The 22,618-nt window shown below is 43.0% G+C and overlaps 1 protein-coding gene and 4 non-coding genes across 5 annotated transcripts in view; all 5 read left to right on the top strand.

Annotated features, from left to right (window-relative positions):
• Positions 1-16,270, top strand: part of LOC145407243 (uncharacterized) — a 30,408-nt gene extending 14,138 nt beyond the window's left edge. Inside the window, exon 8 of the mRNA XM_080278277.1 lies at positions 16,203-16,270. Within this exon, the coding sequence (XP_080134403.1) occupies positions 16,203-16,270 (68 nt within the window). The remainder of the gene's footprint in view (positions 1-16,202) is intronic.
• Positions 10,294-10,363, top strand: TRNAV-CAC (transfer RNA valine (anticodon CAC)). The gene has a single exon. It is a non-coding gene; the product is annotated as a tRNA-Val (tRNA).
• Positions 13,501-13,570, top strand: TRNAV-CAC (transfer RNA valine (anticodon CAC)). Its single transcript has one exon. It is a non-coding gene; the product is annotated as a tRNA-Val (tRNA).
• Positions 16,271-16,300: 30 nt separating the features above from the next.
• Positions 16,301-16,373, top strand: TRNAV-CAC (transfer RNA valine (anticodon CAC)). Its single transcript has one exon. It is a non-coding gene; the product is annotated as a tRNA-Val (tRNA).
• A 2,133-nt stretch (positions 16,374-18,506) lies between these two features.
• Positions 18,507-18,576, top strand: TRNAV-CAC (transfer RNA valine (anticodon CAC)). The gene has a single exon. It is a non-coding gene; the product is annotated as a tRNA-Val (tRNA).
• Positions 18,577-22,618: the final 4,042 nt, after the last annotated feature.

Genomic DNA, 22,618 nt, shown 5'->3' with positions numbered 1-22,618 from the left:
TGGCCTACAATTTTTCCGACGAAGGCATGTAGCTACAGTATGCCATTCTAGGTCGTTCTTAGTTCAGTCTGGGTGTGTTACGGACCACCTAGATCCAGTTGGGTCAATATGGATAAAAAGATCCTTCTCTGTTTCATTGCTTCTGCCTTGTTGATTTGGTTTTAGTGCTCTCACCTTCTTCAGGAGGACTTCTTGATTTGCGGAACATTGTTTTCAGCTTGGGATTATAAAACCTGTTTCTATTACTACCACTGCAACTGCATTCCTACTACTACTACTACTACCACTATTACTGCCACCACCACTACCACCACTGCCCCAACTACTACTACTACTATTACCCAAACCACCATCAACCAATCTAACGTATAGAGCTGATAGCCTGTACAGAATACAGTACTTCCCCATGCGCAACAACAATGACGTCTCACTTCCACGAAAAAAACACCTCGTCCCTCTCAAATTACCAGTATATCTTTATGTCAGGTTAGATGAGGTCAAAGACACTTTTCCATGGATCAGTAAGGCATCAATAAGAACGCACACACACACACACACACACACACACACACACACACACACACACACACACACACACACACACACACACACTCAGTTAATAGCCCAATTAGACCCATTCAAGTTACGTAGGTCTATTCAGGTCTCTCATATACATTCAGGCTCAGTCAGACCTGTTCAGGGCATTTCAGGACCATTTAGGTCTTATTAGGTTCATTGAGGTCATTCAGGTTCAGTGAGGTCCATTCAGGACCAGTTAGGTCAGCTCAAGGTTCAGTTAATCTCACTCATACTGTTTGTCCATTCAGGATTTTCACATCCATTCAGGCGCTAGTCAGGCCAGTTCACGGTCTTTCAGGTCTATTTAGGTCCAGCAGAGTCAGTTCACAGCGTTTCCATCCGATCAGGCTCATCAGATCAAGTAGGTCCAGTCACATCCCTTCAGGCCAGGTCAGGCTAGATCCATTCTGGTGTTTCCAGTTCATCTTACCTACGTTCAAACCCAAACTGATCAGGAAAAAAACTTCAGGCCCATTGCTTCTCCTTAGATTAATAAAATAGGTTGAGGTCATGGCAGTATAAGTCCAAAAATCAGCCAAATCAGTGTAATGGTTTTTGTTATACGATGTCTGTCAGTATTAGGGTTAATTGGGTGGAGAAGAGTGGGCGGGATGGGCTGGGACTATGGAGGCCACGTTGAGGCAAGTGGGACAATACCTCTGGGGTTGTAGGTTGGCTGGTAGATGAGGCATTCATTTTCATAATACGGACCATTTCAGAATAGAAATGAGTGGGGTGGGGATATCAAAGTGGACGGGATGGGCTGGGAAGGAGGTGAGTGATGGGGTATGCCGAGGGAAGTGTAGGCTTCAGGGATGGGTGGTGTAAGTATAGGCCAGTAAGTGTCAGGGAGGGGGAAAAAACAAGTGTAGGCAAGCAAAACAGAAGCTTATGATTTCCAAGCAAATACTGAAGTCGGTTTGTTTTCCTCTGACGGAACTGGACCACTCAACTTGAATACAAAGTCGTGGTTGCTTGAAATTCGATGAGATAGGAATGCATCTACTTGTTACCTGGTCAAATCAACCCTTCAATCAAACTACACTTGACCATCACGTGATTTACGCACTACAGTGCATACAACACACACAGGCTGAACGCAGATCTTACCTTGTGACTTTGACTTTTGACTGGTTCTCCAAATCGAATCCCGTCATCCTTGGCTTACCCTGAACGCTTTCATTAATTTTGGTCTAAATCAGATAAAAAATGTTGAAGTTTAGTTGGCCATGTGATCATCGTAAAAAAGAAGAAGAAGAAAAAAAGTCCTGGTGTCCACCTTTGCACCAAGTGTGGTCCAAATCAGATCTTTGTTCACTCAGACACACACGGGTCCAACTTTGACTTTGTCCTGAGAGCTTGATTTTTGACTCTTTGTCTTCAAAATGGACTCCATTCTGTTTTTTCCCATTAGTCCTTCCACGAAATTCGTACTAAATTGGATATAGATGTTTAAATTGGCCTTGTTGTGTGATCTTGGTATTTGACCGAATGTTGAAGAAGAAAAGTTTACTTCTCGGCTGGCCTTCTACAATTCAACTAAGTTTGGCTGAAATAGGATAAAAAATTGTTTGAGATTAACAGTACACAACATCTCACTCCCTTATTGTGCTTGCAACATAGTCAGTGATAGAGTAAGATGTTGAGAGTCTTATCAGCATCAAAAATGGGTAGAGTGGATGGAAAGGAGTCTGGAGTGGGTGGGTGGGATGGCCGACGATGATGCTGTACGGTAGGGCAGGGACGGTATAAGTACACCCAGTGAAATAAATATTGTAAGAGGAGCGGCGTTGGAGATGGAAATAGATTTTTCTTAGAAGTCTGGTGCTGGATGTGGGGGAAAGGGGTGGAAATTGGGTGGTGTTGGTGAAGAGGAGCGAGCGTCACGGGCAGGGAGGGTGGTATGTGGTGGGCGGGGGAGGTGGGAGACGCACTATGAAGAATGAATTTATAGGTTGACATATTTGGGCTGACCAGTTTTATTTTCAAGTGTATAAACAAGAATAACAACAATGTGAACTCGTGTCCCTCATTTCTGACCACGCGCTTTAGTACACAGGCTAGTTTACAACAACTGTTTCTAATCCTGTGCGTAAGAATATTGCAGTCATTCTTGAGTAAACTCTCTCTCTCTCTCTCTCTCTCTCTCTCTCTCTCTCTCTCTCTCTCTCTCAAATAGAGTGAACTTTACTTATCATCACAAAACTCATTTACTATGATATTACGTTACGGTTAATTAATATCTCAAAATTTCATCGGCAAACAGGAATTATAAATGCTACCCCTGCAACTATTCTCAGCGTAAGGAAGTGACGTCACTGCCTGTGATTAGATAAGCAAACAGAATTGAGCAGCACCAGCGTGATGTAATCTGGGTAGCCTGTGGCGCAGTGGACAGCGTAGTCGGTTCACAGCCGAAAGGTCCTGGGTTCGATTCCCGGGCAGGACGAGACGGATGGGCAGTCTCCTAACACCCAATGCCCCTGTTGACCTAGCAGTGAATAGGAACCTGGTGTAAGTGGACCCTTGTGAAGTTCCTACCAGGGTGGTGGTGGGCTAGGCTGCTCTGTCCTGGGTGGCTGACAAATGAGCCAGGCTGTCGGAAGAAAAAAATACCCGGGTAAAACTAAAAACATAGGATCCTATGGGTAGAGTTGGAAAGTAACACTCTACTTCAGGGGAAGGAAAACCTCCCGACCACAGGCACGCCTCTCCCCTACCAGAATATCAGTCAGTCCATCACCTTTTTACCGGTTACACAAAACGCTGTACTTGTATTACTGTATTCGTTCGATAAAAAGTATACAGAATTACAGTATATGTTATCCCTTCCTGTGCTGAAATCAACCACTCATGTTGTATTACTGTGGCAGTGTTTTGTATGAAATTGCCTTTTTTTTTTTTTTAATGGTGTTTTATTAATTCATCATTGTCCCCCTCGGCAAAGTTGGACGGAAGTTATGTATTTGCCCTTGTTTGTTTGTCTGTGGAAAAGAGATCTCGTAAAGTTGTAACAGGATTTTGATGAAGGAAAAGTTAGTTAGATCATATTACAATTTGAGGTGGATCCTGCTCCAGATGCAAGAATAAATCATAAATTTTATCGGCGTTGAGGGAGGTACGCAGTACCTGAAATTGCGTAACAAGACAAATTTAAGACCGTAGAACTGACTGAATACTTGGAGCCGTAAAAATATTCGTTTGGTAGGGAAAAAAAAAAAAGGAACTGCAGCAGGAAGTCATAAATTTTATTGGCGCTGGCGGAGGTGTGTCCTGTCTTGGTGCTTTCCAGTTTCGCTCAAGCATTATTTACGTCAGAGGATCCCAGAATTTTTGTGGCTATTCCACAAAATTGCCAAAAAAAAAAAAAAAAAAAAAAAGACGATTCCCCACCACGCCCAAAGGGAGACATTCCTTCCCCACCTTCATTTGGGGGTGCTCACCATCCACTCACTCGATGTAATGCTGCTCTCGGGTGATTGCCCAGTCCTCTCTTCCTTCCTTCTTTCCTTCCTTCCTCTTCTGTCTTTCTTTCCTTCAGTCTTTCCTCTTCCTTCTGCCTCCAGGAGACTTCACTGAGAGACAAACCAAATGGTTTCCTGAACACCAGGAAACCATTTACTACGTTGGGTTGTAACCATATACAGTAATCGAATTAGGGTGCCTGGTGGTGTAGTGGGTAATTATGGCGCTCCAATCGGATTGGGCCTGTGGGGGTTTATATCCAAGGAATGGTTGGGGTTTACTACTCACGTAATGCCACTCAAGGATGAGCGGGGCTGGTCACTCTCATCTTAAATGTCAGGACATATTTGCCTAGCCCCGGGCAATTACGCTTCTCATGGAGCAACACAGGATTAAATGATGATGACGTTGGTGAACTTTGTAATATACTGTAGAGTTATTCGCTTCCATTTAGCAGTACTTTTTAACGTAACAAGAAATCTAGCGGTATTGTGGAGACCTTACCAGGTTTTGTGAAGATTCTAGAGAGTTTCTCCTTTTATGTAACATCTGACCTTAATCCTAAAAAGGTCAAACTGAACGCCATAAAGCATTTGACCTCAAAATTTATCAAATCTATAACTGACAATACACCAAAAAGGCTGCCTTGGCCAGCTCGTCCATAACTGTGTATTCCCATCCTGGAATGTCCAAATCCTCTTATCCCCTTCCCCCAGGGGAGGTCATTCCCCCATTTGGAAACCCCTGATTTATGTATTTTAATGATAAAATTTAGTTCGGTGTTTCTATAAATTACAAACACGTAAGGACACAAAGTTACTGGCGTTTTTGGTCTCAAGATGTGTGTGTGTGTGTGTGTGTGTGTGTGTGTGTGTGTGTGTGTGTGTGTGTGTGTGTGTGTATCCAGAGACGAGAGTTTCTTTGCCACATACGCTGCATTTATCTGTGTAATGGCCTTCATTGATACCATTGCAATAACTTTTTTTTTTTTTTTTTAAAGATAATAGAAACCTTAAACGATGCCTCCATAAACCTTTGTTTTAAAATTGCATGAAATGTAGCCAAAGTTTGACTGACTCTTTTGGTTAAGATGAAGGAATAGAAATATCTTAAAATTCTGCAATCTGCCGTTAGTAAACATATCCGAATGATGCAAACCTAAGGTAAATACAGGATTCTTTGGGCATACAAGATAAAGAATGAAGGAAAATGAGCAGTAACCAATCAGCCGTAAGTACCTGTTCATCATAGAATTTTGGCTTGTTCATCATTGGAGCAGGATATAACGATGGTTTGTTCATCGTTGGGGCAGTATATAATATTGCCGGTGATCCTAAACGAGCAGAGTCTACAGATCAGTCATTAAGAAAGGTGCCAGAACGTATATAGAATTACTCCAATCTGCGATGATGCCCAGATGATTTGACACTCCATCATCTAATGATGCCAAGATCAAAGTTCGTACGGTAACTTTGTGAATGATGTTCCTTGCGTCTCAAATACGAACATAAAGAATGCATCAGTAAACTAATTACTTCATAGCTTCTGATCCTAAGTGTGTGATAAATAACAGTTTGTTCCTTTAAAATATACAAAGGATGCCTATTTTGTTTTATGATTAAACTTTCATTAAGAATTTGTGTATGAATAAACATTCGTTGATACGAGCGCAAATAGACATCACACACACACACACACACACACACACACACACACACATATATATATATATATATATATATATATATATATATATATATATATATATATATATATATATATATGAGCTAATGATGCAGTAAAGCAGGTTCACTGCAGCAGGGTGAATGACATTCAGTAAAGCAGATAGACTGCAAGATGCATGACATTTCCATACAAGCAGATGCTTGTGTGTGTGTGTGTGTGTGTGTGTACATGCTATAATATCTAGTATACTATAGAAACGACTTTTGCTTATGTATGTGAAAGTCAGTATTTAGTGTGCACTTTCCTACAGAATACAGAATAATAAGGACATCCTCCTCCTCCTCCTCCTCCTCCTCATCATCATCATCATCATCATCATCATCCCTTCCTTATTCCCATGCTTCAGAAATAGGCAGAAGAAATACGCATTATCAGCGATGCCAAATTCGGATTACCGTAGCTATTGTGACTGAGGCTATTTCTGTGTATGGATATATGTATGTTAACGAAATCTCTCCTGAATTATAATAAGCACTGATTCAGTGTAGGTGTATGCCAGTCAAAGGTAAAGGTTGGGTCGAGGTCAGAGATGGAACACAGAATTGCTGTATTTTCTGAGCGCTTTTCACTTCGTAATTAATTCTGTTGTTGGTGGTGGAGGTGTGGGTGGTGGGGGTGGTGGGGGTATTATTATTATTATCATTATTATTATTATTATCATTATTATTATTATTATTATTATTATTATTAGTTTTATTAGTAGTAGTAGCTATAGTCGGTTGGTTTTCATCTGCCAAATATCTGTAACCCCTTCCCAGTGGCGTCACGAGGGGGGGGCTAGGGGGGCTTAGCCCCCCCAAATCAAGGACTCAGCCCCCCCAATATTGCAGCCTCCCAAAATAATAATAATAAAAAATCACCAGCTTACATAGTATGCTTGCAGCTCGGCATTGGCCCACCTAGCTTTCCCCCAACCCCCTACCGCCAATCCACTTTTATTCGTGCATCCATATTAGTTTAATACAATATTATTTATAGCTATATAATGTGATAAGTTATTCACAATTTACGTAAACCTATGGCTCAAATCATAATAGTTACAATATATTAGTTTCCCATATACTTTTTCCAAGCTTGGTTTTCTTTGAAATATATTTATTGCACAAAGAATGCAAGATTGTATTACATTTATCAAACTTATTATATATTTACAATATATAATATGGTATATATTAATCACGGAGCTTTAAAATTGGATTATGCAGTCTAAAATATCTGATCTATGCAATTTTTCACAAATTCGAATGTTCAGAGTATCGAAACTCGGAATGTTTGTTTACATTGAGAAGTGACTGTGAAATGTGGCTAAATCCTGTGTTGTTTTCGGCCTTATTTGAATGTATTGGTTTCAGTGGCTGTATAGACGTTACTACGTTCCGGCATATTGCTAGCCACCTCACTTTACCTGTTCATTTTTGTTTTTACGGATATGAGATCTAGCCTATACTTTATACAAAGAGTCGGTAGTACTTGGTTCAGTCGACACTCGACTGTCAGAACTGAATGTCATTTCCCTTTTATAGGCTATTCCACAATAATACATTTGCGGATATCAGCCATCAGCCACTCAGGTGATGAAAAGGTCATCTAAAAATCCTCAGGGACAGGGTGACATAAGGAAATTCTTTCGCACCTGCACCTCCAAAGATGACTCAGATGAGTGCCAAGAAGTGGCTGTTATTGGGAATGAGGTGCCAGAAGCAACCCCAGATAACCCCAAAGCTGAACCCATTCAGACATGTAAGTAGCCCTATATCAAACTTTTTCAGTAGTCATTTGATGAAGCTTAGGCCAGGATTTTTTTAATTGATTTATTTTTAAATTGGCTAGGCCTAGGCTATTTCTCAGTGTTGCAAATATATTGTCCTAAACGTACAGAGTGGGAAAGTGAATGGCTTTGTTTTCCTATCACAGTACCGGTAATGGAAGATAAATCTTGGCAATTATATCTATATACATTGAGCTTCTTTGAATTATCAAATTTAATATGGTAAGTCTAAGAAACCGTTATGATACCACATAATACTAGCAGTTTAAGAAAAACTTATCTGCAAAAAAGCTTTATACAGTTACCTTGTACACATTATATCATAAGGTTTACTGATACCTAGTATTAGGCCCATCAATATTCATGTGTCCTATAAGTTTCTTATTAATAGCCTGTGAGACCTTATTTTACTTTTTCTTCATCTATAGGCCTCAAAAATTCCCCTAAAACTGCTCAATTTCCGAAAAATTTTCCGGGGGGGCTTACAGCGCCCCCCCGTACCCCCCAGCTGCATAGGCTAGCTTCGCTCGCCCCCCCCCCTCTTCTACCTACACCAGGGCCACAGCCCCCCCAAAATCTGACCCCTGGTGACGTCACTGCCCCTTCCTACTTAGCTGTTGGTCAGGCATAGTCAGAGTGGAGGGTTGATTTGACGAGAAACCCAAAGGACTCATGCCTACCCCGTAACGAAAGGACACTAAATTTCATCAACTACGACTCAGTATTCAAGGTATGAGATTAACCCAGTTCTCTCGCATGAAAACGAAGCTACAACAGCGGTAGTTCGTTCTTTGCTCTACCCAACATGAAATAATACTGATACCGTCTATGGATGTCTTCCTGCCATACGCATTTTACTCTAACTTGGTCTAACATCGTCATCTCCCCATCTTGAATATGGAGAGGAAGCAGGAGATTAATGCTAGACTACGATGCTGGTCACGAAGAAGTGCTATGGCAAGGAAGAATAGCCACAGGATTGCCATATTTCTGCCACGGAGCAACGTGAAATAAGCAACTTATTTTACTTATTACGCCTTGCCGTCCTAGTCTGTGTTACTTAAATCATTCTGATATCACCATACTCTGCATAAATACCGTGCAAAATTATTTTACTTAGCCATATCCAAAAATAAATGGGTAAGGAAGAGGTGTCAGGAAGCCTTCTTAAACCATTGAGAATACGAGCCTACGAACACGTTGGTTGACGCAGAGTAAATAAAATGGGACTTTAAGGTTGGTAGAGCCAGAAACTGTCAACTCATTAATTGTTGGAACAGCTTTATTATTCTATTTCAGCTACCCAGGCGATTTTATTCAGCTGAGAGTGAGTCATAGGAGCCTGAGAATGTTAACGATGCCAGTGATTGTGGTCAGCTGTCCTTGCCTTCTATCCTGAACAAACTTTACCTGTATTTGGAATGCTTTTTGCATCCATCAAGTATTGCAAAGAACTCTCTCTCTCTCTCTCTCTCTCTCTCTCTCTCCCCCTTAGACTGTTGGTATTCATCTGACTTAACTTGGTTCTGTCGATTTCATCAATCCCTGTCTTGACTGATCCTAAATAGACACATTGGATGTCTTATTTGTCTCAATACCAGCGTTGTAAGGTCAATTATTTTTTTTTTTTTTTTTTTTTTTTTTTTTTTAATACGGTAAATGCCTAATTCGGGTCGACGTTGCTAAACCTTACCTTTCTTTTGTATTTAATTTGAGTACTTCATATTCTTTAATGAGATTAGACCTGTAAAACATAACTCAGATGGTGTCTGGGGTAACTCTTAAAGGAGGCAGTGCACATTGCATACCGTCGTTTCCAGCCACGGCTGAGGCAGAATAAATTATTATGGACGACAATATGGCTGAACCAGCTATGGTTAAATCTGACAGCTGGATCAGTGTCTTATATCCGTTTGAAATGCGTTTACATTCCATCATCATCATCATCATCATCATTATCATCATCATCATGTGGGGCACATACCGCGGGACGCATAGCACTCACCCTCCGACTCCACCCACAAGGATATCTTCGAGAAACCCTCCAGGCAGCGACTCTTTCCTCTCTCTTAACATCTATTGACAAGAACGATCTACCTGCTACAGCCATGAATTTCGTAGCCTTTCCCTTGGCCTCCTCCACGCCGGGTTAACTCTCAGAGATCACCCTGCGAACAGGATCACGAGCCCATATAACTGAAGTTGGCGCTGGCGTACTATGTGGATAATAGGCCTCGATTCAGTCTCACAGAGTAGTTTTTCGTTACGTGGTCGGTCGTACCAGCGATATCCCATCCCATTGCATCCCATACCATGTTGTAAATTTTCGTGTCGTCGGCAAGTAATTAAAAATAGCATTAAATGTTTCAAGACAGATTGTATACATATGTTACATGCTGAATGGGTCCAATAAATGGTACAGTTGAGAGATGAGCTGTCGTTGATTTTCCCTCCATTTGGTGAAGCAGTTTTCTGCGTTTTCGGCTTCTCTAAGTTTATCCGTCCTTGTCTTTTTGCATTAGACCTTATCCATTTAGACACTTGCCATGTAACACATAGAGTGCCCAGTAACTGTTTAAGTTTTGGATTAGTATTATTCTTCCAAAAATAAATTTGGAAACTACGCGCCACTGAGGGTGCACCCTGTCTGTGAGCAGGCTGCCCATCAACAACCACGGTCTCCCTCTTACCCTCACTACCTGACCCACCCAACTCACCCTCCTTACACGGGTAGCCTGTGGCGCAGTGGTCAGCGCATTCGGTTCACAGCCGAAAGGTCCCGGGTTCGAATCCCGGGCAGGAAGAGACGGATGGGCGGTCTCCTAACACCCGTTGCCCCTGTTAACCTCGCAGTAAAGAGGAACCTGGAGTAAGTGGACCCTTGTGGAGTTCCTTCCAGGGGGTGGTGTGTTGGACTACCTGGTGTGGGTGGCCTCACGGCCAGTCTGTCACAACTCACTGAGACTAAGAATGGAACTGAATCATAAACAAGGATGGAATATGGCGTCAGCCAGAACCTAACCTGGGGAACCTGGGGGAGCTGACAGGCCTTACCCCGCCCGCACCAGCAGCCAACCATCATTTTTTTTTTTTTTTTTTTTTTTTAGAAGAATGGGGGGATTATTATCATTAATTTAGGAATAAGAACGTTCCAAGTATTTAATATTTTTCCGGAGCTGCAGTCTTCAAGGGTGGAAAATCACCTCACTGATACTGAATTACATGTCTGCATAACGAGTACTCTAGTTTGGAGATAGTCTAAAAATTTGAGTTCATAATTTAGTGCACCAGAGGACCACTTTCGGCCCAACACAGCACTCTTGTCAGTGGTTCATGTGGATGAACACCCTTCAGATTGACCGTTGGAATTCGAGCGACATTGTTTTTTAGGTAACTCATGCACATACCAGACGATTTTAACTTAGGAAAGGCCTCTCGTATTGAAGGGCTTTATTGAACCTTTACCTCGTCCCTCCAATTCTGAAACTACATCATAGGCCAGTAGGCCTTATAAGAACATCAAGATCTAGCAAGAATACGAGAAAAAGTGACATCCCCGACCTTCATGGGTTAATAACTGCTGAAATTCAACATTCGAGAGGTGACTGCTGAAAGAAATTGGGTCAAGTGCATCGTAGCTGGTTTTGTTTCTCGCCATACCTAAAATGTCACCACGTCACCCTCAAAGTTGTTATCACCAGTTCCTTTCCTGTATCTCTCTCATCCACAGAAACCACAGAAATGTTGTTGTGTGCTGCTCACCTATTTCTAGCCTCCTGATAACTAAGTGCCTCTGAACCAAAAACGAACATAAAAATTGACGATGATCAGCATGTTCTATGTACGAGGGTTCCTGTGTCAAGAATGTGTGTCATATTGTGTGTGTGTGTTAGCGTTCGTGTGTCTGTGTCATTTTATTAGCGTGTGTCAGTGTCCATGTGTCAGAGTGTTGTGTGTCAGTGTGTCATTTTAGTGGCGTGTGTCGTGTCCGTGTGTCAGAGTATTGCGTGTCAGTGTGTCATTTTAGTAGCGTGTGTCAATGTCCGTGTGTCAGAGTATTGCGTGTCAGTGTGTTATTTTAGTAGCGTGTGTCAATGTCCGTGTGTCAGAGTATTGCGTGTCAGTGTGTCATTTTAGTAGCGTGTGTCAATGTCCGTGTGTCAGAGTATTGCGTGTCAGTGTGTCATTTTAGTAGCGTGTGTCAATGTCCGTGTGTCAGAGTATTGCGTGTCAGTGTGTCATTTTAGTAGCGTGTGTAAATGTCCGTGTGTCAGAGTATTGCGTGTCAGTGTGTCATTTTAGTAGCGTGTGTAAATGTCCGTGTGTCAGAGTATTGCGTGTCAGTGTGTTATTTTAGTAGCGTGTGTCAATGTCCGTGTGTCAGAGTATTGCGTGTCAGTGTGTCGTATCTGTGTGTGTCAATGTGGAACAAAGTCGCAGATACTAAAGTCAGCCACAGCCTCTTTTATGACGGAATAAACTCTGTTCAGTAAAGAAAGGAGTTTGCTCACCTCCCACACCCCTGCCTCATCCCTTACGCCCCTTTCTTTACCTCTCAACCCCCTGCCTCACCCCTCGCACCCCTTTTCACCCTTCAACACCCCGCCTTACCCAGAACACCTCTGCCTCACCTTTGAGCACCACTCATCAGTGTGTATGCGGTAAGATAGATGTAATAACTCCATTGTGCTTTTGACAGTGATGTGGAAGATAGTGCGTTCTCTCTCTCTCTCTCTCTCTCTCTCTCTCTCTCACACACACACACACACACACACACACACACACACACACACACACACACACACACGCACGCACACACACACACACACTCACTAAAGAAAACGTTTTGTCACGGACCATTTTCTATTAAGTTTTACGGGTAAACTTAGACTCTGTAGCAAGTCGGGTTTGTACTAAGTTTTGAATAAATAATTTTAAAAAATGGACCTCTTAATCACTAGGAAATATATAAAAAACTGATTAAAACGATCAGCTGCCAACCAAAATAAGTAGTCCATTGTGCTGTCTCTCTCTCTCTCTGGAAAATAACACGAAAGACGAACTAAGGTATAGCTATGGACCCCAAGTCCTAGATCAGTGTCATGCATTTGACTGAATATGTTTACCTCCCCTGCTCCGTCATACATTTCGTGTCGTCAGCAAAATTACCTAATACTGGATGTGTGAAGGCTGATTGTTTACACTGAGGAAGGTCCGTAAATGGCGTTCCACTAGAAACTCATGTGGCAGTATTTTTTGTGTTGCGGGGACGGCTCAGTCGGCTGGTGTGGGGGTGGTTGTGGCCTGTGGAGTAGGAGATAAATAAATGATGCAGGGTACATACAGATAACACTGACTGAGTTGCCACCCCCCCAACACTTGAGAAAATTTAATAGCCTCGCGGAGTGAAACTGGGGCGTTGTAATATGGTTCAACCTGTATATTCATTTTTTTTTTTTTCATTTTTTTTTTTTAATTATATTTGCGAGGTTATGAAATTATTTTTATTGTTTTAAATGAGCCTGATGACGAATAAAGTGAGTAAATATATTCATGTGTGTGTGTGTGTGTGTGTGTGTGTGTGTGTGTGACCGAGGGAATGGGTCCAGTAACCAACCCTGTGGAGCTCCGCTCTTGAAAGATTGGCTGCTATTGGATTTCCTTCAGCTTTCTGTTTGCAGTTTGTCTTTGATCGCACCCTCCTCAACATCTGACACATAGGATGCCTAGGAACGGTTGAAGACCTGGCTCATTATTATCATTTCCCATCTGATTCGAAGCACACTGAGCCGAGCACCACAGCTTTTAAAAATACATCTACCTATCACCTTTTTGGAGTGAGATTGAAATTTTTCAAACCACGTTACCATCAACTGCCTGCCCACCCCGAAGTTCTCCCTCACTACCTGACCCGGCCAGCACACAATCCCTTCACGGGTAGCCTGTGGCGCAGTGGTCAGCGCATTCGGTTCACAGCCGAAGGGTCCCGGGTTCGAATCCCGGGCAGGAAGAGACGGATGGGCGGTCTCCTAACACCCGTAGCCCCTGTTAACCTCGCAGTAAAGAGGAACCTGGAGTAAGTGGACCCTTGTGAAGTTCCTTCCAGGGAGTGGTGTGTTGGACTACCTGGTGTGGGTGGCCTCACGGCCAGTCTGTCACAACTCACAGAGACAAAGAATGCAACTGAATCATAAACAAGGATGGAAGATGGCGTCAGCCAGAACCTAACCTGGGGAACCTGGGGGAGCTGACAGGCCTTACCCCGTCCACGCCAGCTGCCAACCATCATTTTTATTTTGGGGAAGGAGAATAATTCGGCAGGGAAGACGAAAGTCTCATAAAAACGATAGTATGACTCAAGAAAAAGTTAATTTATTCTTCCTGCTTTTGAAGGACTTTAATCAACTTTTGGAAAGAAATGGTGTATTGAAATGGTCAACGAAGACTGTATTTAATCCTCCCAGTTCGAAAAGTGTCTGAATCAGAACAAAAAATAGCAAGAATGAGATATAAACAAATCTCAAAGTGAAGTACTGTAGTTTCTGCTTTATAACAATGTCGGATACGTTTATGTGAAGCAACAGAACTTGGTTAATGTTTTTGGCATATCCGATAGAGCCAGGATTCCGGAGGCTTGAATGTTGAGTGAATGGAAGCGTGGCCCATTGGATTGGGCAAATTTGGGCTGTCTGGACATTGCTACTCACCCTGCCCTAGGGTGGGAAAGGAGGTCCGGATGATGATGATGATGATGATGATGATAATGATGAACAATGTCGGCCTTAATCGATTCTGCGAAGCGCAGGATGGTATTATTTTCGTCAACTCACACTTTACCGTTGCGCGAGATTTGTGTGTGTGTGTGTGTGTGTGTGTGTGTGTGTGTGTGTGTGTGTGTGTGTGTGTGTGTGTGTGTGTGTGTGTGTGTGTGTGTGTGTGTGTGTTAACTCCTCCTTGACTACTTGATAGATTTGAATGAAACTACCAGGTGAGCTAGTCTGGTTACACCAAAGGTCTTTCACTAATATACAATTCCCAGCCATGATTTTTTGGGACGTCAGCCCCCATCACCAAAATAAAATTCCAAGAAATAATGAAAGGAGCGCAGATATGGCTTCGATATCTTGGTACAAGTTGTACAATGGACATCCATCCGTCAAGCGATATTTCGGGAACGTGACTGCCCAGTGATTCTTGCGAGTCAACCCCCCTCCCAAAAGTAAAAACGATCAGAAATAGAGGAATGTGAGTACATGAATTTCAGTGAATCTTCTCTGGTCAGTTCGTCCGGTCCCTTGATAATGGCTTCCACTATTTTGAATTTTCCGCCATTATTTTTAGGGGAGTAAGTCCTCCTGCAGAACTTATAATAGCCACTAAATAGGGGAAGGTCAGATATTGTTCTGAAATATTAATACATGTTGTAGAATGGGTACTACTACTACTGCTACTGCTGCTGCTGCTGCTGCGACAACAATAACAACAACTATTACTACTATTACTTCTACTATATTGTAAGTCTTTCCAATCGCCATGCATATCACAGGATTGAGTAAGTGTTTGTTTACTCTAAATGCACAGAAAGAAACTGCACATCTACTTTATATAAATTATTACAATTTTGTCGCTTACGTGGATCGTCACAGTTTTACGTCTTTCTTTTTTTTTCTTTTTATGCTTGTTGCTACCAGGCGATTTTCTTCACTCTCGGAAGGGTTACACTTTAGAGAGGTCATGCAAGGCTGCCCCAATCTGAATAACATCACGTGGGAATGGCAGAAATATGGAGGAAAATAAAATGTTCTTGAAGTCAGCAATACCGATAGACCCAGGAAAGCAATACAAACACGCATTAAAACCTTGATTCCAATTATATTTTGTTTAGTATATATTTGTTACCTCCACGCCATTATAATCAGCTTCGGAGTCAAATGTCACGTATTAGCATGATCAGAATGTGAAAATGCGTCGTCGGAGTGAAGGGGTTAATCTTTTCGGTTCTAGGACGTCATTTATGTTTTATTCTTGCTGCCATCAGACGATTTCATTCAGCTTTGGACAGCTTTTAGAATAGTTAGATACAGCCTTCATTAACACCTTCAGTATTTGAGGCTCTTCACAAATATTGTACAATCATCTGGGCTCTGCAATAATAAAACACGTCATCTAGTTCAAGAGGTAAAAAGAAAATTCTTGACAGACTAAACACTTGGGCTGGAAACACGTGTTCTAAACAGGACTTGAACCCTCACAGCTGGCGTTCTGTGCATCGCTGGAAAACATACCCTCCTCCCCCCCACTCTTCCCATCTCTGTCCCGTCCTTCCACATCGATCCAAAGGTCCGCCCTCCTTCTCCCCTCCCACCCTCCGGCCACCATGGGACAGATACCCCTCCCACCTCACTCTTGCTATTACACACTCACTCGCCATCTTACACATGGTAACATAATGGAATGCTGACAGCTCGCCTAGAGTACTTTTCTGTCTTTCCGCTTACTCCCATTTCTCCTTCTTTGTTTTTGTCAGTTTCTTTATCCTTCATCTCGCCTTCTCGGCTATCTGTTTGCACAGTATGGTTTGTAGTGTAAAGGAAGAAAAATTGGTTAAGTTTTATTCTGCTAAATATAATTTTGGAAGCTACAGGTCTCCGTGCCTGGATCATGTCCCCTAACTGCCTGCCATCCACCATCAAGCTCCCGCTTACCTCCTGACCCACCCATCTCACCTTCACCAATGCGGGTAGCCTGTGGCGCAGTGGTCAGCGCATTCGGTTCACAGCCGAAAGGTCCCGGGTTCGAATCCCGGGCAGGACGAGATGGATGGGCGGTCTCCTAACACCCGTAGCCCCTGTTAACCTAGCAGTGAATAGGAACCTGGTGTAAGTGGACCGTTGTGAAGTTCTTTCCAGGGAGTGAAGGTGGATTGCTCTGACTGGGTGGCCTTTCGACCATGGCCAGTCTGTCCCGTACGCCGATCAGACGGTACTATCAACCCATCCGAGGAAGCTGACAGGCCTTCCTCGCTCAGAGCACTGTCCAAACCGTCACTTTTGCACTAGTTGGGAGAATGTTTCAACATTTAACTGAAATTAAATCCTTATAGTTTTGTAACTGTGGTATATTAACTGCATTGTTTTTCTTTATGAATTTAACACTTTCACATTTATAAGTTCATGACTTTTCGTTTCCCAATAGCACAAACGTTGGCGAAAACAAAATAAATATCAGCAATGTTGGTATCGAGAGCTATTTTGTGTATACAGAGCGATCAGATTTTCATTTCAACATATACTGTATTACACTTATCTGTGTGCAGCGGCCTGCATTTGTTATTGTCAGAACATTTTTTTGTCCGAGATATCGTCTTGAAATAAAACAAATCATCAGTGGAAGACCTTTGCCATGGTGGTTCTCATGGTTCTGACCTGCAACTCTCCTCCTTTTACACACCAGTGGTCTGAGATGATAAGCTGGTCCGATCCACCTTTAACCTGATGACTCCAATTCACTGGCTCGTCTCTGTTGTCTAACCGCGCAATCATTCACTTACTATAATCATGGAGGCGCCATAGCTTACTTTAGAAGAGGCCTGCCTATGATTTCTGATTTGGGACAGAAGAAGATGAAGAAGAAGAATGAGAAGAGGAAAGAAGTGATATTAATGTCTGAAGTACGGCGTCTCTCCGTCCAACTACTCGTCACAGTCTGCCCCACAACTATTCATTTGCCTTCACTGACACGAATTTCAGGCTTTTTTTAAAATCGCTATTCTCGGTATCCCTTTTTTCTCGTTAAGTTTTCTTGGATAGACACTTTACCTCTGTAAGTAACTAAGTCTTTATTGTATGTTCCCAGTGGTTCATGGATGCATTAACCCATTCAAAACTATTACTTTTTAAAAATCAAGTTACCACTATCCGATTTTCTGCAAATTATGGAGGGTCTCTAAATGTGAAGTTAATGAAGGTTACATCCAACCCCTCCAGTATGTCTCACCTTACTTGAAGAAAATCGTCTGGCAACAGCAAAAGCAAAATACGAAAGAAGCAAAGTGGGGCTGGATTTGAAGGAGATTGTTTCTAAGCCCCTTTCATCACGAAGGGTCTGTCTCAAGCCAAGCAACCTCGTCTTGTCATTAGGTCATCATACTGAAGAGGCCAAAAATGCGCTGTCTTCAACGTTTCCCGGTGAAGCATAGTCCTCCAGAGTTTGGGTACTGTGCTTCCTGTTTAAGTCAGATGTAAGTTAATGACTGATTGTAGTATTCGCCAGCGTCTATTTACACGTGCAGACAGTATATGTTTATTGCAGGGTGGTTTGTCTAGTCTCGCCTTTGTTGTTGACTTCATTCTTGCTGAGAACTTGTCTGTCCTCAGTCTGTGATAAAGACAGCCTTGACTCTCCTCGCTCACAGTCCCCCACGCCTCCCCTTCTTTCTCACCCCCCTCCCTCCACTCCTCCCTTCTCTCACTCCCCCTCCCTCCACGCCTGTCTCCATCGAACTGAAGCATTAACTTACTTTTTATCTTATCTAGGGTCAAACTCATGGTGGACATTTTCTCAGGACTGAGTCAACATTCTTGCTAAAGCTGCGTGTCACCTCCCAGGCATCTACCTCTGATTCCCACAATCATTCTCAGCTGTACAAAAAATCGTCTAACGTTAACTGCCGATCATGAAATAGTCAGTAATACACATTTACATACACGAACTGTTGCTGACTTACTTGTTTCTTTTACCAAAAATATTATATCCTACATATTAGCCTCTCCACCAGCTAAGCAGGTGGATGCCCTAGCGTTTGATCCTGGAGAATGGGAAGCCAAAAGGTACGGCCGTGGTGGTACAGTACTACAGTCCTCTCTTTGTCCCGTCCTTCCCCCCTTCCTCCTCCTAGGCTCTCCCTCACCACCTGGCCCGACCAGCACACCTTCCTTACACGGGTAGCCTGTGGCGCAGTGGTCAGCGCATTCGGTTCACAGCCGAAAGGTCCCGGGTTCGAATCCCGGGCAGGAAGAGACGGATGGGCGGTCTCCTAAAACCCGTAGCCCCTGTTAACCTCGCAGTAAAGAGGAACCTGGAGTAAGTGGACCCTTGTGAAGTTCCTTCCAGGGGGTGGTGTGTTGGACTACCTGGTGTGGGTGGCCTCACGGCCAGTCTGTCACAACTCACAGAGACTAAAAATGCAACTGAATCATAACCAAGGATGGAATATGGCGTCAGCCAGAACCTAACCTGGGGAACCTGGGGGAGCTGACAGGCCTTACCCCGCCCACGTCAGCCACCAACCATCATTTTTTTTTTTTTCCATCTATAAACTAACTTGCAGACCTTGGGGGAGCTGCCAAAACTTGTCCTGCACACACCAACGGCCAACCATCACTCTCATGTCCTATTATCGTATTGGCTACTCATGTACTGAGGTTTTCATTGGGACATATTCCAGACCTGTTTCTAGCTCCTGAGTTGTCAGGAGAAGTGGCCAGCCACACATACGTCCTTTATAAACGAGTACATTTTGCTAAATCACATTATGGTTACACAAAGGAGCACTCAGAGAATGCAACACGCTTTCCCAACAATTGGTCAAAAGGGCCAACATTTGACTTTTCCCTTGACCTTCGACAGATTGTTATGAAAATCAAATGGATCCATTCTTGTCTGATGTTCAACCCTTCTACCAAACTTGGACTAATAGGGTCAAAACTGAACGAGTTGCCATTGTCCTGAGACCTTGAACTCTGACCTATTATTCTCAAAGTCAGATTTCTTCATCCTAGGCGGACACTCAACCACCAGCTGTCTTACAGACAATGCATCAGTTGACCTGCCTATCCGTCTATTTGTGTGTGTCAATTGATCAGTGTATTAATCAATCTATGTATGTTTTTTATGTACGTATGTATGTATGTGTGTATATTTTTCATTACGTATCTATCTATCTTCATCTAATTCCTTCCAATTCCTATGTTCATCGAAGTTCTATTGCCCCTTCCCGCCACTCCGACACCGCCCTCCCTCATCTCCACCCTAGCCTGCCACCTTCCTCTTGTCCTTCCTGCTCATATATTCCTCTCCTTTCATCTTTTCTTCCCTCCCTCCCTCCATTCAGTACAGCTTCTTCCTTTCCTTCTTCCCTCTCTTCGTTCACAAATTACCGTATTCCTTCTTATGCATTCCTTCCTTCCTTCATTGCATATTTCCATTTCTTCCCTTCCTCCTTTCTTTTTCCTTTCTTCCATTCCCTGTTTCTACTTCCTTTACATCCTTCTTTCCTTCTTCCTCCTTTCTCCCTTCTTCCATCTCCTTCCATCCATCCATCCATCCATCAATCCTTCCTTCCATTCTATTGCTTTCTCCATCTTCCTTCTATTCCGTCTCTCCTTTCCCCTACCACATTTCTCTGCCCCTCCCCTTCCTTCTCGCCTTCCCTTCATTCATTCTTCCCATCCCTCTCCTCCCAATCTCCTCCCCTCGTCTCTTTTCCTCCCTTACTCTCCCTTCTTCAATCCCTCTTCACCCCTCTCCTTTCCTTATTCTCCCCCCCCTCCCTCCGTTACTCCCATCTCCCCTCTTCCTATGTCCTTCTTCCTCTTGCCTTCACCTCTACTTTCCACCTCTCCTTCTCTTCTCCCCCTCACACACACACACACACACACACACACACACACACACACACACACACACACACACACACACACACACACACACACACACACACACACACACACACACACACACACACACACACACACACACACACACACACACACACACACACACACACACACACACACACACACACACACACACACACACACACACACACACACACACACACACACACACACACACACACACACACACACACACACACACACACACACACACACACACACACACACACACACACACACACACACACACACACACACACACACACACACACACACACACACACACACACACACACACACACACACACACACACACACACACACACACACACACACACACACACACACACACACACACACACACACACACACACACACACAACACACACACACACACACACACACACACACACACCGCATCGGCCCTTCCTTACCCTCCTCCCATTCTTCTCTGTCCTCCCTTTTCTTTCTCTTCCCCCATACTTTTTCAATCCCTCCCTTCATATCTCCTCCACCTCTCTTCTTATCTCCTTGCTGTCCCCCCATCTTCTCTCTCTCTCTCTCTCTCTCTCTCTCTCTATTCTCCTTCCTTCCTTTCCATACGACTCACTCTCCTCTCCTGTCTTCCCCTTCCTTGTCCTTCCCTATTCCTCCTCTCTTTTCCTTTCCTCCCTCCCCCTCATCTCTTTGTCTCTTCTTTTTCTCTCCCTAATTCCATCTTTCCCTCCCTCCCATCTAGTCTCATCTCTCATATCCTTCCTCTCTCCCTCTCCCTCTCCTCTCCCTCCCCCCTACCAATCACCACGTGGCCGCCTCCTCCCCCAGGCACATGAAGTCACACGCTTGGGTTCGAATCCCCTCACAGTAACATGTTTTTAGGATTTTTTTTTTTCAGTTACATATAAATACGTATTATAAACCATCCTATCTCATTAAAACAATACTGAAGTGGGTGGTTAGTAATCGGAATGCCCTCTTTATGGTAGGTAATAGAGCGGAGGAAAAGAAAGAAAGAAAAAAAGGCTATTTTGGAGACTGCTACAGAAGGCCGGAGTTGCTCTCCCGCGTTTGGGCTGCTCCTGTGACGGCCCTCTCAGTCCGGAGTAATTCTTCGGAGGTGCTGACAACCCTTGGAGGCATGCACCCCGGAGTTGCTACAACGCTAGGAAATCCGGAACTTAATAGATCAATATTTTACAGAGGATTTATATGAAAATTTGATTCAGTTCCTAACTATAATGTATTTAGCCCATAGCATACTCTTAATTCGTATCTCATAGCCAATGACTACACCCAGTGAGTTTGCATTAGATATAACACATCATTGGATCTTACAATCTCGCTAATTTACGCATTTTTCTTAATATATGGGGGGAACATGGCATGTTTGATATGATGTATGTTAATATGTCGTCTGCTACACATTTTCCAGCATATAATAACTAAATTTTGTGGACCGGAAATGGTCGTATTTTGTTAGTTTGCTGAGTGTGTGAAGTGCAGTTAATTAAAAAGATTGTTTTAATAATATTTTACATTATTTAACCAAACTTTGTAGCATTACCTCAAAACGTTCCGTTCCTCCTCGTGCCGTTCATTAACTCATAAAATTATATTAGTTCAGGTAAAGTTGCATAACTGTCCCTACAATCTGTTAGTTTTTGCCACCTGTTAAATTTAATTTCCCTAACTTATATATTGCTACGAGTTACAAAAGAGCAGGAGGAAGAACAGAATATTTGGATGCAATAGTATGATAAAATAACAATGGCTTCTCTTCGGCACTCACTTCCCCAGATTAGTTACCCCCCAAACTTCAACAGATAAGGACTTACACTGAATGAAGGGCATCTGTAGCCTGGTGTATGAATTATTTTCTAATTTGGTTTGTTTTTACTTCCTCTGTTAGTTTTCTGTTTTAAAAATGTACAGGAAATGATTATTTTAGACTGTGTGGTAAGATTGAGGTAGGTAAAAATAAAGGAGAGGGAAAGATTATTTAGACTCAGGGGTAAGATTGAGGTAGGTTTACCGGACCACCCCCGTTAATCCCCTCACCCCCACTCCCCCAGGGTATATTAGACGGGAAAAACTGAAGCAACGCAGTCCAGATACGCACATCCAGAAAGCTTATGAAAATGTAACACATGTTAATTAAATGACTTTTCTGAAGCTTCCCCACTCCGGGTGTGGAACGTGGCCGAGAGAGCAAGGTGGTATTTTGGTCGTTTTCGGCTGCGGCACATTTGGTTCTTTATTGGAATGTGACTGATAACACTGGAAGGCAGTTTTCAAGACAGTTTCGAAGGTACGACATACCATGACTGGCCTAATTAGCTGAAAAAGAAAAGTTTTTGGTAATGTGTTCTTGCCTAACAAAATG

The sequence above is a fragment of the Coenobita brevimanus genome, chromosome 72, assembly GCF_032717465.1.
Source record: "Coenobita brevimanus isolate Jiangsu-jjx chromosome 72, ASM3271746v2, whole genome shotgun sequence".
Taxonomy (NCBI): domain Eukaryota; kingdom Metazoa; phylum Arthropoda; class Malacostraca; order Decapoda; family Coenobitidae; genus Coenobita; species Coenobita brevimanus.
This window is presented reverse-complemented; position numbering and strand designations above follow the sequence as displayed.